The sequence below is a fragment of the Ascidiella aspersa genome, chromosome 1 (assembly GCF_963924565.1).
Source record: "Ascidiella aspersa chromosome 1, kaAscAspe10.2, whole genome shotgun sequence".
Lineage (NCBI taxonomy): Eukaryota > Metazoa > Chordata > Ascidiacea > Phlebobranchia > Ascidiidae > Ascidiella > Ascidiella aspersa.
Window position 1 is genome coordinate 20,351,274 of NC_139447.1, and position 16,030 is coordinate 20,367,303.

Consider the following 16,030-nt stretch of genomic DNA (forward strand, 5'->3'; position numbering starts at 1 on the left):
AGGCTTACACTGCACTGCCAGGTTACATTTAAAGCAAGCACTATAAATTGGTCGCCGCAGCGACATGCCAACTTACTGCATGCGTTTGTACAATTAGGCGCAACAATCGGCGGTAAAACATTAAATTATATTGGTTCCAATTACCCGAAATAAACGACAGAATTGGATTCGAATCCAACGATTCGATATTCTACTTTGAACATCCCTAGTTGGGAGCCTAATCCAAGAACGCAAAATATGTGTGAGATTTTAGTATATACACAATATTGTCTAAGTAGCCAGTTATTAAGTTTTATCAGTACGCTAAATTATGAGCCTGCACTTTTTTGCAAGTCAGCTAAATCAAAGCTGTTGTAAAGGAAAAAATAATTGTGCCAAATGTACACTAATTCTGTGGTATTAGAATATGCTTATAGACTATGTCAGGTAGAAGTTTAAAGTTTTTTTATCCAAGTGATTCAGAATGTAGAGTAAAAAGGATGAAATTCAATCCACTCTGGGTCTGATAGCTCCAAAGGTTTTTTATTCTTCTCTACCAAAAACTGTTTTCCACATCTAAAAGTTGTGCTCCGTGGACAATTATAGTAAAAGTTCCAAAACTATGGAATGTTTGGTGAGCTGTACAAAGCCCCACAAGTCCCTTTACAGATTTAACACTAGGGAAGTTCAGTCCCCTTTGTGTATTCCCGGTTGATGTAAGAATGGAAGGACTGAAGTGACGCTGAAGATTTGAAGCTTTAAACTGCAGTTACTGATACCTGACATCAGGGGTGTACCTTGGGGGGGCGGGTGTCTAGGAGTAGATACCCCCCTTCTTGTTATCGTTGTTTCAGTTCGCCTGTCACCGACTCAAGTACTCTCAAACAGGCCTAATAATGAAAAGATATTTTATACCTCAAACGAACAGACTTCTCAACGATGTAGAGAAAACAGGGTGTAAGCTACAGCAATGTGCATTTTAAGCAAAATTAATTTATCCTTTTTCATTTTTTTGATATGAACTCCTGTCTAATATCATCCACAGAGTAGTTAATATCCCGGGTGTACGCTCATTAGTGTTACGCTGTCAAGCGCTCTTCGCTCCGGGTCGCGCTCTAGTGGAACTTTTTTATTGTTCTCCATCTCAAAAAGGTCGTCAAAATTGAACTACAAGTATCTACAAATTTGTTCATAAGCAACCTTAACTTTTCTGACAACTAGGATTGTTCAAAGTAGAATATTGAGGGTAATTGGAACCGATATACTTTAAAGTTTTACCGCCATGGTTGCACCTAATAGTACATACGCGAGTGACAAGTTTAGATAGTCGCTGCGGTGACATATTTATAGTGCTTTCTTTAAATGTAGCCTTAAAGTGCAACGCTTATTTTTTCAGGTGATCAATTCTTTGCGTCTGGCGATAACCTTCGCCTAATGTCAACCAAGTGTTATTGTGCGAGCGACTAATGTGTAATGCCAGGTGTAGAGTTCACAATTTTCTTAACTGCCTTAACTTGCAAAAGTAACTCTCCCTCATATAACATTTGGGCGCTACAGGGTTACTTAAAGGTCAACTTTAATTGAAATTATGTGATTTAAATCTGTCAACAAGGTTGCATTTTTCTAGCGTCAACAGACAATTTTAAACATTCTTTGGCTCCTAATAATCGCTGTTTTCAGAGTATGGAATACACAAAAAGTAAAATTTTTTTGGCTTCGCCGTACCTGCTAGGGGTGTTCACACCTACACCCTAGGTGATTTGGTTGCTGATCAAGTGACACCCCACTTTAAAATGGCCACTCTACGCGCCTGCCGGACATGTAAGACAGAATAGCTTGTCATTACGTTCAACAAAAATAGAAGCTCTACCACCACTCTGTTGCTAACTTTCTATGTTTATCATCATAATTAGTTTAATAAAATTAAGTTTCAACTAAAGTTAAATATACAAACAAATACCAAGTTGAAGTCGGTATCGTTACGCTCATAACTAAAGTGCCTATGTCATTTTTTCCTGATTGGTTGAAACACTTCCATACTGAAAAAAAGCGAAAATATTACTTGCTAACTGGCCAATAGCCAATTTTTATTCATAATGGGGATGTATTAAATAAAATCAATTTTTTTTTTCAATCATGCCGTCAAGCTTCTGTTATTTAAAAAGTAATGATAAATATTCTTTAGAGAAGGGGTGCCCAACCTTTTAGCTCTTGATGGCCGTGTTACGCCCTACCGCGCACTTGTGTATTAAAGCCTAGCGCCTAAACCTTAACAGTTGTCCGGCAGGACGCAACCGCATGAGTCCGTAAAATCCGGGCATTAAATAACCTTGATACTAAGAGTTTATACTACAGACCACACAATTAGCCCAATCAACCAAGTGTATTATATTAGAAAGTTGTATAACACCACACCGACGCTTATAATACTTGAAACAAAAGTTACTTACAGACAATAACATAACACAAACGTCCCGACTTCGAACGTTGACAATGAACACATTCTTTAGCCCAGGGATGTCTAACCCGCGGCCCGCCTGATGTTTATGTGCGACCCACCACTAATTTTCACTTTCAGTAGCCTTTATTTAAAACAATGTTTTCACTATCATCAAAACGTGTAGAACTCGCAGTATTTGATGTAGGCCTAATCTTATATTTTTTAAGACTACCGGTATAATGGAGTCTTCTGTCGTATTTCTGTCAAACACTTTTGTGCACCATTAGTGCTAACCAAGATTGTTTTTTTTTTCTAAATGTGTGTTTTTCGGACCTTTTTAAGGAAATATATTTGCCCAAAGGTGTCGTACCATGACATGATACGGCATGTAACCTTAATTTTACGCGCGATAAGACCGATATTTATTTGCATATTTACGCACGAGTTCACTCTTAAAGAGCGGGTGTTTATAAGTTAAGTTGTCGTCACCCATTTAATTTAATAGGTTTTTCCGTCTATCGAAAAAGTGTCAATGGGGCCCATTCTGCTAAAAGGTTGGACATCCCTGCTTCAGAATGCTGCGACTTTGCGACTATGTCGGCCGAAGAATTAGCCAGAAAACCGAAGAAATTGGTGCAAAAAAAAAAAAAAAAAAAAAAAAAATTATTTTTTCGAAAACTTTTTATTTTTTTTTTTCTAACATCAAATTTACAAAATACCTTGTGGTTGTTTCCACACATATTTAATCACATCTGATTTACAATTGGCAGAAATTAATTTTGTTGTGTTATTTTAAAAAAAGTTACGGTAGTGTGTTGTTTAGTGAGAAAAAGCCAGCGTAAGGCATATATACTGTTTATTATTTTTAGAAGTACACACTTTTGATCATACAATTGTTACATGTTGGCAGTTTTACTTTGAAGTGGCAAGTACTTCTATATTGAGTTGAATTCCCCCATTCCTGTTAAATGTACAGGTATAACATTCGCATCGGCATATTAAGGATTTACCAGGCTATGCTTCTCCACCTAAGGCCTAAAGTATATTTTTGGTTGTTTAATTACGCAAATGCAAAAAATTTTCGCGCTTCGCGCGAACTTTACCCTGGTTTTGGTAGGTTTATGTGTCTTTGTTTTCAACAAATCTATCCCAAAGGTAATATGCATACTATGGGGCATGTTGCGCTGTGACTGTGACAATTTCTATTAAATTTTATTCTAAATATCATTATTTCGAGCAATATAAATTGGAAATTTATCCAAAGAATATTTTTTCGTGCTTTTCAATCTGGTTTTGAGCAGGACGTTTTCACACAAGTTTGCCTGAAAACAGCTATCTATGTAACACTTTTAAAGCAAGAAAAGCCGACATGTACGACGTACGTACACCCCCAGGCCCAAGGTTGTACCTTCACTTGTCCCTTGTGTACTTGTTAATGACATAATGTCACAAAAAATTTTGCGCCTTCGGCACTACGTTTTGTTGTCTAATTTACTTATTAATAGCCTTGTTTATCGCCAAAACATGGCAAGGTTCATACATTCCTCAGGCGAACACATCATTTAAGTTTAGAGGCGCGACCAAAAACCGAAGAGGCGCGACCAAAAACCCTTTCGCCAAAAATGTTTGTCACCAGAAGGCTGGCAAGATTCTGCCAGCCTGCCCTGCTTTAGCCCATGAACCAACTTGTTTCAGAAGCCCATGCCATACGAACGTCGAAGACCTCAGCTTCATCGTTGTTCGTATGGATGGGTGGGAAAGACCATGTTTCATGTCGAACACTTCACGCTGCCACAATTTCGGTACTATCTGGCGTGGTGAGTCTTGAGACGTATCGCAGAGATTTTTGTACCTGACCGTCCCACCTCAATGTTTTTAAGCTGAAGGTTGGTTACTGCTGTACGATAAGCTTGAACCTCTGGGTCAAGCTGGGCTTTGGACAATGAAAGGTAGTCCATGTTGAAAGGAAAATGAACAATGTTAAGCGCTCCATGAGATAAGGTATCAGCCACACGATTTTTCTTACCGGCTACATGACGTACATCAGTGGTAAATTCCGAAATGGCGCTTAGGTGTCGTTGTTGACGGGCAAACCATGGTGATGAAACTTTTGTCAACGCAAAAGATTAACTGAGTGCGTTTTACTTTCGAGTACCAGTGTAACAAGTAGCAAGTTGAAGCGAGTACGTTTTTGATAGCGCCACGAATGCAAAACAAGAATCAATGGCGGATAACACGTAATTACTGAAGCGTAGAAGTATGTGGTAAACAACGATAAATAATAATACATAACACCTCCCCCTTTACTGTTTGAAAAGAGTAAAACATATTATTGACACTGGGGAGTATCTTTGGGGTTGCGAAGGTAATACCCCTTTGGAGCGCGCATGGGCTCCAACGCACCTCGAAGAACTTCATCGGTATCCGATGAAAACCTTTGCTGAAGTTGATCCAAATGCCGTCTCCATGTAGGACTGCTGGGGATGACCATGACATTGAAACTTCTTTCGCCAAAAACCTTAACAACAACAGCAGGTACCCATTTAGGTTCCTGTGTATGCCTAGGCCCAACACAAAGTGCGTAACACTGGGTTCCAACTTTAAACATATTAAAGCCGGGACGTCGGTCTCTGTTGTTGCTCTTGGTTTGCCTTCCCTGAGCCACATGTGCTGGAGAAGGTAGAAGAACACCAATCCTGGTACGGATAAGACGTCCTGTCAGCAATTCGCTGGGTGAATAACCACTTGCCAGTGGCGTTCGCCTATATTGCATTAAGAACTCTGGCAATGCCGCTCGTGGTTGCAAGTCGGATTTCTTTAATGCCTGCTTGAAACTTTGTACAAGCCGTTCTGCTGCTCCGTTTGTTGCTGGGTGGTAAGGAGCATAAATTTCCTTCCATAGAGGAATTGGTGAAACTTTTGTAGGCCAAAAACAATGGAGAGTGCCTATTTTGGGATTTGGCTGTAGTTCCTTTGTGTCTTTGTCAGCGTCTTAGATGCGGTAACGATGGGACGTTCGCTGCAATCTGGGAATCTGTGGAACAAAACTGCACCAATCCATACGTTCGATGCATCACAAGAAACCTCTACTTTTAATGAAGGGTCAAAATGTGCCAGAACAGTATCTGCACATAACATTTCTTTCAAATTGTTGAAAGCAGCCTCTTGGCTTTTACCCCATTCCCACTTAATTCCTTTACGGGTAAGCCTGTAAAGAGGTTCAGACACAGTAGCTAAGTTTGGCAAAAACTTGTTATAAAACTGAACACAACCAAGAAAAGAACGTAGAGTAGCTAAGTCTTTTGGTGCAAGCATATTTAATAATGCACTGACCGTTTGTCCTTTACTAATTCCTACTTGTGACAACGTATGCCCAAGATACTCAACACTGGGTTGTGCAAACACACACTTTTGTTGTTTGCATTTCAATCCTCTGTCGTGAAGTCGCTACAAAAGCGCGCGGAGGTTTTGCAGGTGTTCTTCAGCAGTTGACCCACTTACCAAAATATCATCTTAATAAACAGCTACACCTATTAAGTCAGAGGTTAGCTGCCCCATAATTTCTTGAAAATATCCAGGCGCAGAACTTATTCCAAAAGGAAGTCGCTTTTGAAGTAAAACCCCTTTATGCGTACTTAAGGCAAGTGTCTTTTGGCTTCGTGGACTAAGCAATATTTGGTTATAGGCATCGGCCAAATCAATTTTTGTAAAACCATGTCCACCTCCAAGTTGTCACATTAAATCTTCAGGTAATGGAATTGGTTGCCGATGGATTTCTAATTGCGGATTTACAGTAACAGAGTAATCCCCACAAACACGAATACGTCGATTTTCCTGTCCCGGTAATCGCTTTTTCCACACAGGCACCGCAGGAGTCCCATAATCATTAAATTGAGATTTCTCCCAAACACCTTTTGCTATACCTGCCTCATAGGCTTATGCCAAATGTTCTTGTAATGCAAAGGGCACTGGTTGAGGTTTAGAAATTCGCCCAGTAGACGCATGTACTTTGACGCACTGCTCGCAAGGGCATTTAACTGTGGTGCTGATTGCTCTATCTTGCCAACAGAATTACTAGAGAATGTATAGGCGTTGATTAGGCGTCGGGATTTGATGTCAACCAAAAGCGCATGTGCCCGCAAGAAATCAGCGCCCAACAGAGGTTTCAAGACATCGGCAAGAACAAACACCCATTGAAACTTGCCCAAAGGTAAATCCAAGGTAATCTGGCGCATTCCTCATGTACGTATTTCGCTTCCGTTTGCAGCAATCAGAGTTTTGCCGGAAGGGTTCAATCGGCGTTCGCGTCCTGTGGAAGGAAAAACGCTGACCTCAGTGCCAGTATCGACAAGAAAACTGTAACCTGAAGTATGGTCAAACATGTGGAAAAGGCTACCTGTTGTACCGACCGTTGCAGCAGCCTGCGGCTTCCTTGTTTCCCGCTTCCCAAGAACAGGGTGGTCGACAACTCTTGGCTTTATTTCCAAATCGTTCGTGATAAAAACTCAGGCACTATCCCTTGACTTCTTTAACTTGTTTTGCGGCAGTTTTGATTTAACGCTGGTAGAAAAAGCATTCTGGACATCATGGCGTCTAGCGCACAATAAAACGTTGGCTGTCCAAGCCATAGCACGGTAATCAGTAAAAGTCTGTCCAGCAAGCCTTGTGCGTATATACATTGAGTTGTAGAAAAAGTTCTTCGAATAAAAAACATGCTTTTGCTTACAAAATCAGCATTTCGTCCATTAGTGCTGATGGCATTTTGTCGCCTAAAGGGGGCATCTGAAGGAGACGCTGCGCTCTCTGTGACTTTCTTTGAGTGAACATAGTGAATAAACGCTCCTTCAGACTTGTGTATTTGTTGTCAAATGTCTACTCGTTATTACATCGAAAAAAGCACATTTTACTGTCTAAAAAATAGTTAGAATTTTGGGACCAAAGCGTCTTTTTTACATTATTTCTTTGCTTCTCAAAGTTTAATACAATATTTTTCAGGAATGTATTTCCAAAACTCTGTTTTGCAAAGCTAGCTTGGTAAAACTTTGGGGTAACTTTTATTTTTAAGGACTACAGGGAGTCCATAGGAATAAAAGAACACCAACTTAATTGTACCCTTTGTAGAATTACTTATTTCTATTCAGCCTATATTGGTCGGCAGCATCATCCCAAATAATTACATTATAAGCCGAAAAATTAATTTCGGGACATATATTGTTATTATGTGGCCCGAAAAAAAAAATTTTTTTTTGGACACATGTTGTTTTTTGGACACATTGTGTCCGAATTATTTATTTATTTATTTTTTTTTTTTTCAGTCAATTTTTTATGGCTCACTTTTGACAAGGAAAAAAACATAGTTGGAACATGAAATTTTCACAACTGTTAAATACCCTCCCAAAGTTGTTTCTAATATAAAAAAAAAATTGCCTAGGTTCTAAGGGGTGGTTTTTAGGGGGGTAAAACTGTCATTTTTTGTTAATTTTGGTTTTCGGCACTTTTCAGAGATGAAAAAATGTGAAAAAAATCTGATATATTTATTGATGATGGATACATGACATATACAATGCTAAGTAACAAAATTTTAAACATTAGCCCTGAACTGTTTATCCGGGGGGTCAAACAGCACAACACTTTAGGAAATTTCAATGATATATTTACACTAGAAGAAAATGACATAAAAATCTGAAAATTTTACAAATGTTAGAGAACCATTTAAAGCTGATGTTAAAATAAACATTTTACCTCTTGAAAATAGGGGAGTATTTTAGGGGGGCAAAATTAAAATTCGGCCATTTTTGTGTTTAGAGGTGTCTAAAAAACTAAAGAAAACATTGTTAAATAGTTTTCAATTATAAAGACAAATTATAGGTTGCTTCACAGCAAACTTTTGACCTTCAACTCAAAATAATTAACCCATGGGGGAAAATAATTAACCAAAAATATAGAAATTAAAGTGATTTTTTGATGGAAAAAAAATTGCAAACAAAGTGGTGTACACTGCCTGGCAGATTTTTTATTTAAACTTGCGGCGGTAAAATATGTTGTTTTGTAAGAGCAATAAGTTAATTACTAAGACGAGACACTTTGCACAATGGATTTTGCACGTGCTGGACAAAAAAAGCACAGCAGGGAGCCAGCTGCTTCGCGGCCAGAATAAGGCAAGCGATATGAACAAATTCTGTATTGAAGGTTTTATGCCGCTAGATTAGAGTAGATAGCTGTAAAGAACTAAATCGAACACATCACACTATTGATTTTTGTCCCCAATTAGAGGCGTATAGGGGTGCAAGAAAAAATTGTCAAATATTTTTCAATTATAAAGACAAGTTATAGGTTTGCTTCTCAGCCAAATTTATATTAAGACCACTGGCAATCAATCTTGTAAAAGTGCACCATGTCCAACCTATAACACGCAACTTCGGGCCACATCCGCTTTTGCCTGCTAAAGCACCGAAACTGGAAGCACAACATTGGGAGTATATGGACACTGACAAATAAGACCCGTTGAAAGAATATAGAATAATCAAGGAATAACACCCTGGTAAAGTATAGTGGAACTGCGCTATACCCCCCCTGGTATAATATAGTAGAACCGCGCTATAACCCCCTAGCAAAATATACAAAAACCGCACACCCTGTCTAGTTGCTGTTATTTTTTTTTTGGTTGCTATGATATGTTTCAGTCCCATTTTATTTTGAAGCTTTATATAAAGAGTGAACAACGAAGAACTTTCCAATTTTCAGACATGACCGTCACATGACGTATGTAGGTGCGCATAAGAGGTTTATAAGGCTGCCCCCCTAGGGGACTTTGATTGGGGAGCAAAATATAAAATATTGTGACGTCATCGTTTTAGCTCTTTGTAGCTATTGACTTCCGTCTAGTTACTTCTCTATTTAGAATCACTTGGGAATAAAGTGATGAAAAACCATGCTAGCCTTGCTTGGTGTTGATACAAAAATGCTTTGTTTTATAAAAAACGAAACCCTAAACTAAGCTTTTGCTTTTCAGTGGTTCTCAATAGTGAATATAACAGGATGTACTAATTTTAATCCATATATTGGGATTACTCTCACATTGCAAAAAATAATTTGATGTATATCTATTGTTACCCTGGCCAACAAAATAAAACTTTTTTTTTGAATGGCAAAGATATTTTAACGGTGTAATTCCAAAAATAACACCAATTTATTGGAGTTGGCTCGATTATTTGAGATGTCAATTTTTTTTATTTTGGCTAGAGGGTATTTTCTAACTTAATAGCTGCTAAAAAATTTAAACATAACTATCAGTAACATGTATATTTGTAAATGTTCTTTAATCAATATGCATTCCTTATTTACAACAAGATACTCGAGTATGTTTAATTGTACTTGTAGCCTCCTATGTCTTCAGTACTATTAAAAAACACTCGTTATTTAGTGCAGCATGTATATGTTCTTATAGTTCTTTACGAAGGAATAGATTTCCTCAGCTATCAGGAAACTCTGCACCATCAGAAAGCAAACCAGGTGATGCAGGTGTAATAGTAGGTTTGGAGTTCTAAGCCACAGTTTCTTTGTATTGCTTAACTCATATACATACTGCACTACTCCCCGAGAAATAAATAACAGTAGGACCATCTGAGCTAATTATCAAATGGATTGTGATGAGTTTCATGAAAAGTTAGGAAGCTCTGCAATTTACCGCAGTGGAAGTGTGTTTAAAAGTAGTTCAGCTATTCCAGAGACATTTAAATTGGATTAAACTGGAGCTGAGCTATCTTATCAGGGATCTAAACTTATCAAAACAAGTAGCACAAATTTTGGTATCCAAGGACGAAAGCTGTCTTGAAACAAGAGCTTCCAATAAATTGTACCGTTTGCCAAAAAGTGTCAAGGGTAGCGATTGTTCATAGACAGGTCAAAAAGTGTAAAGTGTGTATTAGTACATGACGGTGTTAAAAGGGTGGCCACCAAGAGCATACATGAGCTTTGATGAAGCTAACGTCATTAATGAAACTTTAGTTGGCAGACAGAAAAATTGTCATTTCATTACTATTTGTTGTATAACTTCACGTTATTATCAACCAAGCTGAAATCCTGGACCTGTCGCTGGTCCGGTTTAAAAAGTTAAGAACCCCTGGTGAAAATGGTTTCTTTGTACATGACATTACAATAAGCCCGTTTATATGCACCTTTCGCGGGCAGATTAGATTAAGGTTCAATCTGGATTGAAAAGTAATCCGTTACAGTGCCGTAATTGCATGGCGCTAAATTCAAGCCAGCTTGAGTGTACAAACTGCACAGATATGCATTATTACGTAATATTCCAATAAACCTCTGACGCACAACCTATTTTTCGGCTTAGGCTACTCCTTGCGGTAGCAATCTATTGCTGCTTGTTCCTTTTTATTAACCTAAAATTGAAAAAAAGCAAGAATTACTTGAGTTAGGTTTGCCGATTAGGTACGTTTTTGACTGTATAGTGCAGGGATGTCCAACCTTTTAGCAGAGTGGGCCGCATTGCCACTTTAAAAATTTCGATGGGCCGCCAAACCTCTCAAATTAAAGGGGTGACGTCATAAGTTATGTCATATCGTGACGTCATAAAACAACTTGACTTATAAACACCCGCTCTTGGAGAGTGAACTTATGCGCGAATATGCAAGTAATCGCGGCCTTATTTATTAGTTTTATTATGGCGAAGCGCAAAAATTTGAGTTTTTTCATCTTTGGGCTTATACATTTCGTTAAAACGGTCCGGAAAAACACACATTTAGAAAAACATACATCTTACTTAGCAATGGTGTGTGCACAAAGTGTTCGATGGATTTTAAAATGCGACATTAGACTTGATTATAGTCTCAGAAAAAACATAAGAGGGATTAGGCCTACATCAAATACTGCGCGTTCTACACGTTTTGATGATGGTCGAAACAATTGTTTTTAAAGGCTACTGAAATTGACAATAAGTGGTGGGCCGCACGTAAATATCAGGCGGGCCGCAGGTTGGACATCCCTGGTATAGTGCTTCAGTTTACCTGGCACACAGAATGAAGTGCAGGAAAGTTAAGCTTTTGTGTGCTGGTCAACGCTATATACAAGGCAGAGTGGACAAAAGAAGGTGATAAGACGTACCAAAAATGACTAATGAAAACTGTATTGGGCGCTGACCTAGAATCCTACCACAGCGTTGACATAAAGCAATGTACAATATTTGGGTGAGGGTGGGCCATAAAGTTCGATTTTGTAGATTCTAGACCATAAGCGCCTCTGTCACAAATTAGTATCTAACGAGTGTATGTAATATTCTTTCCTTATGCGCTAAACTTGTTGTTTTGTTTACGACTAGCCGTTCGTGTTACGTCATAATGCCCCAAAAGTGGCGTGATGTTTACTGCGTTAAAGCAGGTCATTCTACATTAAACGATTTCGGCCGTCCGCGAAACGACCAGATTAAGCGGAGGACGGATTGAAAACAACTCCTTTTGTCCGATTAAGAAACAAGAGAACTTAATTCATTCCAGAACCAAAACGAGAGAGAATGAATTAACGAAATAGATTCGAATTCGAATCCGGCTTAAACGTGCAAATAAACGGGCTTATTATTAACAAAAGATCGTGAAAAAAATCTGATATATTTATTGATGATGGGTACATTTCATATAGAAGGTTAAAGAGAGAGTTTTTAACTCTCGGGCAGAGAGATTTTAACTCTCGCAATTTTGACCAATTTACACCTGTGTTTAGTATGCAAAATCCTCTCCTGCTAAAACCTTAATGAAGATCATGCAATATATGACACCAGTTGTAATACATAAATTACACCATGGGAGATACAAGCTAAAATAGTTGTTCAGATTGAGGCCTGAAAATCATAAAATGCAAAAACTCAAATAATGTAGGTCAAGCATAGGTTGATGACATCCTTTATTTTGAGTTAATGCTCCTTCAGTAAAACTAGCATTAGATTTTGTATCAAACCATAAAGCTGTTTTTTAGAAGTTGCCAAATGATGATAAATACTATTGATTATATTTTTATTTTTTTTATCAAACCAGTAACTCAACTTGAATTGCTTTTAGCAATATCAACACTTATATGTTTTAACTATAATATGCACCCTTTAATGGTGAAAATAATATGCACCCTTGTTTTTAGGATTTTAGACCAGACTATTCACCGGAAAGTCATCTTGCAGATCATGTTCAATACATGAACATTCTGAGACAACGATATCAAAGAGCAAAAGCACTATTAGATTTTGAAAGAAATGATGAAGATGAACTTGGTTTCAAAAGAAATGACATTATAACTGTATGCTCCTGTATTTATTTTCTAGTTTATTAACTTTTTATGTTTCATAATGTGTAGACCATATGCAATAATAATCCAGGTTTAATTTCATATTTTTTTCTATACCTATGATACATTCAATCGCTAAAAGTCATTATTTCTAAACAGTTTTTTTTTAAATAAACTACCAAGCAAGTAGGGCATCTTTAGTATGCAACAATGTTTTTTACTCATTATAGTGTTATACCAAAGCAGAAAGGGACACTATACAATATACACACTTAATACCATTGTTAAATGATTGGAACTCGGAGATGCTGTACATTGTGTAAATTCATTTCAGAGTTCTACTGAAAAATATTAAGCACAGAAGTACATAGGACAATTGCCAGATTCTATTATTAGGCCCTAACTTTGTTCTGATTTGTTATGGTAAGAAGGACAATTTTTAGGACTTTGCAGCTTATGTTACATTAGGAAGACCGCAAACTTGAATTGTAAAGAAATGTGATACAGCTTTTTTAGCGCCCAGGCACCTTTCAGCATAAATCCTTTTTATGCTATAGACTTTTTAGAATATTGCTTCTGTGTCTATGGTCGAATGTGATATGTTTGGTTAGTATGACACTAAATTTTTAGCTCTGTCAGGTTGCCGCAAATGAAAAACAGTTGCAGAGCACTGATCTAAATACCCAACTTCGCCTTGACTAAATGTAGTGTTAAACTATTTAATTATATAAATATACTCTTGAAACCAAACAATACTTAAAGGTAGCCTTCTTGTCCTTTTTTAGATTTTGGCATTGTCCGTTTTTCGTTCTGGTACTGTCTGTTTTTCCTTCTGACATACACATTGTGCCTTAGTAAGAGCCCATCCAGGCAACTAGCCATTCAAACCAACAGTCCACTGGTGACTGGTAAAATAATGGGATCACCATAGCTCATCACACTGCATTTGTCTTACTGGTTATAGAAAGCCACTTGGCAATGTTTTTTTTATGGATTGAATAAATTTATTTTATAATATGCTGAATCATGTAACTTGTTTAAAAAATTTCAGAAGTTTGAACTGTTTTCCACATAAAATAATCCTGATGCACTAGGCTGCAATTAAATTATTAGTCACTAGTCACAATTATTAAATCAACCGTTCTTGGCTCTAAGTTCTGCAATTCACAAGTTTTCTCTCTTATTATTGGTTCATTTAAGAATGATTTTGTTTGGAAATTGCATAGTGATAGTGTTTCTGCTTCGGCATGCAGCCCTTCTTCTCTATTACTGTAAAGACCTGACAGCATATAACAGTAAGTTTTACTCCTTCAACTTAAAGAGGGTGACCATCAGTTTCACTTTACTCTTTTTTTTCTTTTTTACTCTTTCAATAAACAGATAAAGCGCTCAAATAAACACATTAGACTAGACAAAATTGCCCAGTTTAAATAGGGTAATTACCAATTTAACACTATGTTGCCTTGGAATGATAAAAAATGCTTGGACTACAGGCATGTCATTAGTAATTACTGCTGCAATAAGTGCAATAATTTGCAAAATTTACCTGAATTTATGTTGGTAAACAAAGTGAAACAATTCAAGGTCATATGTGAAACACATCTCAGCATAACAGTGTAAAACTTTTTTAAACAAAATTCCCCAAAAATCGACATGACAAAAAGCCCACTAGTTTTACCTGTTCCCATATGTAAATTTGCTGAAGCTGCAGTTTACAGCTGATGATTTATCAAAATAATTGTGGCTATTCAACATGTATCAAGAAAGTAAGTATTGATTTTTGTCTAAAGTGGACTAACTGAAAACTTTAAGACTGTTTAAGCCTAGAAACTGTGGCCTGTTATGCACTATTAAATTGCAGTATCACAGAGTAAGTATGTTAAAGGTGCATACCGGCCTTGACATAATATAACTTAAGTGAGATTGGAATGCACACTATCCATTACAAACCTGATGGTATGTAGATATTCACCTATTACATTGCCAATCTTAAGGTTGATTTTAAAGTTATAACATTGTCATTTTGTAGAAACGGTTGATTTTATTTTTTGCTGCAATTCTTTTTTTACTGTGGTGCATATTACTTATCTAGATGCTAAAAGTTAAACTCAACCCAAAACTTGTAGTAATAATTAAAACAACTTACTATTGACCACCCTCAAACCCCTAAACACCCCTTGAAACTGATATCTCAAACTTTATTTATATCAATACATTTTTTTTGCAATCTTGTATTGATTTTTTTTCAGATTATCAGCATGAAAGATGAGCATTGCTGGGTAGGAGAGGTTAATGGGTTACAAGGATGGTTTCCAGCAAAATTTGTAGAATTGCTTGATGAACGAAGCAAAACTGTATGTATTTTGTTATTGAGAATTAATTTGAGCATTTTGATGGATGTGTGTTGTTATACTTTTTTAGTACACTGTGGCAGGAGATGGCAACATTAATAAAGCTATAACCGACCTTGTACGAGGATGGTAAGTTTTGCTATAATTTAAATATTTTTGCTATAATTTTAAATATTTTCAAGATACATGTATGTATGACAAATCTTTTGATTTGTACTTTAACCGGTATTAGTGTGAAAATGCTGATTTACGTTCTAGTTTTTTGCCAAAAGTCACTTGTATCATTGGGCAACCCATATGTAAATACAGCAGATGCACATCCCAATAAATTTAGTGAGTGGAAAGCCTTGCGAACAGTAAGGTCAAGTTTTTGTCACTGTACAGGAGCGGAGTTCGCAATTTTCCTAAATGCGTTAAGTTGCAAAAGTAACACATGCTGGCCATCGAAAAAACGCGCTATAGGGTTACTTAAGGTCAACTTTAGGCCAATATTCAGCGAGGTTATGCAGTTATGCACAGCGTAAATTGTCAAGTATTCGTTATGTCAATAGTAACTTTGTATTCTTTGCAGTACATTATTTGACTGCATAACAGATCATGTAATAAAAGAAGAAGCACTAAGACCCAACAATGCTTTAAAAAACAGGACCGAATTGCTAAAGAGTTCTGTGTGCAGTGTTACATTGTATCACTATTGGCAAAAATATTGGGGGGTTGGGGGTTTGGACCCTCCCCCCCCCCACCCCCTTTTATTTGACATATATTTTTTAACATTTTTCATTTTCTGCAATGTAATAAAAACTTGCAAGAAATTTAAAAGAAACGCCGTTATACCAAAAAAAAAATCGTGCTCGCTTCGCTCGCCAGGTCCGCCCAACCTTAAAACGGTTATCAAACGCTGAACTAAATTAACTAACTATTAAAGTTAGACCATTTTTTCGAAATAGTTTTATATGTCGCGCTAATCGAAAAA

General features: G+C 37.1%; 1 protein-coding gene across 1 annotated transcript in view; it reads left to right on the plus strand.

Moving 5' to 3' along the window:
- LOC146168216 (small G protein signaling modulator 3 homolog) overlaps positions 1 to 16,030 on the plus strand; it is a 50,096-nt gene that overhangs the window by 25,014 nt on the left and 9,052 nt on the right. The window contains exons 13-15 of the mRNA XM_083389296.1: positions 12,563 to 12,718; positions 14,956 to 15,060; positions 15,128 to 15,186. Of these exons, the coding sequence (XP_083245422.1) occupies positions 12,563 to 12,718; positions 14,956 to 15,060; positions 15,128 to 15,186 (320 nt within the window). The remainder of the gene's footprint in view (positions 1 to 12,562; positions 12,719 to 14,955; positions 15,061 to 15,127; positions 15,187 to 16,030) is intronic.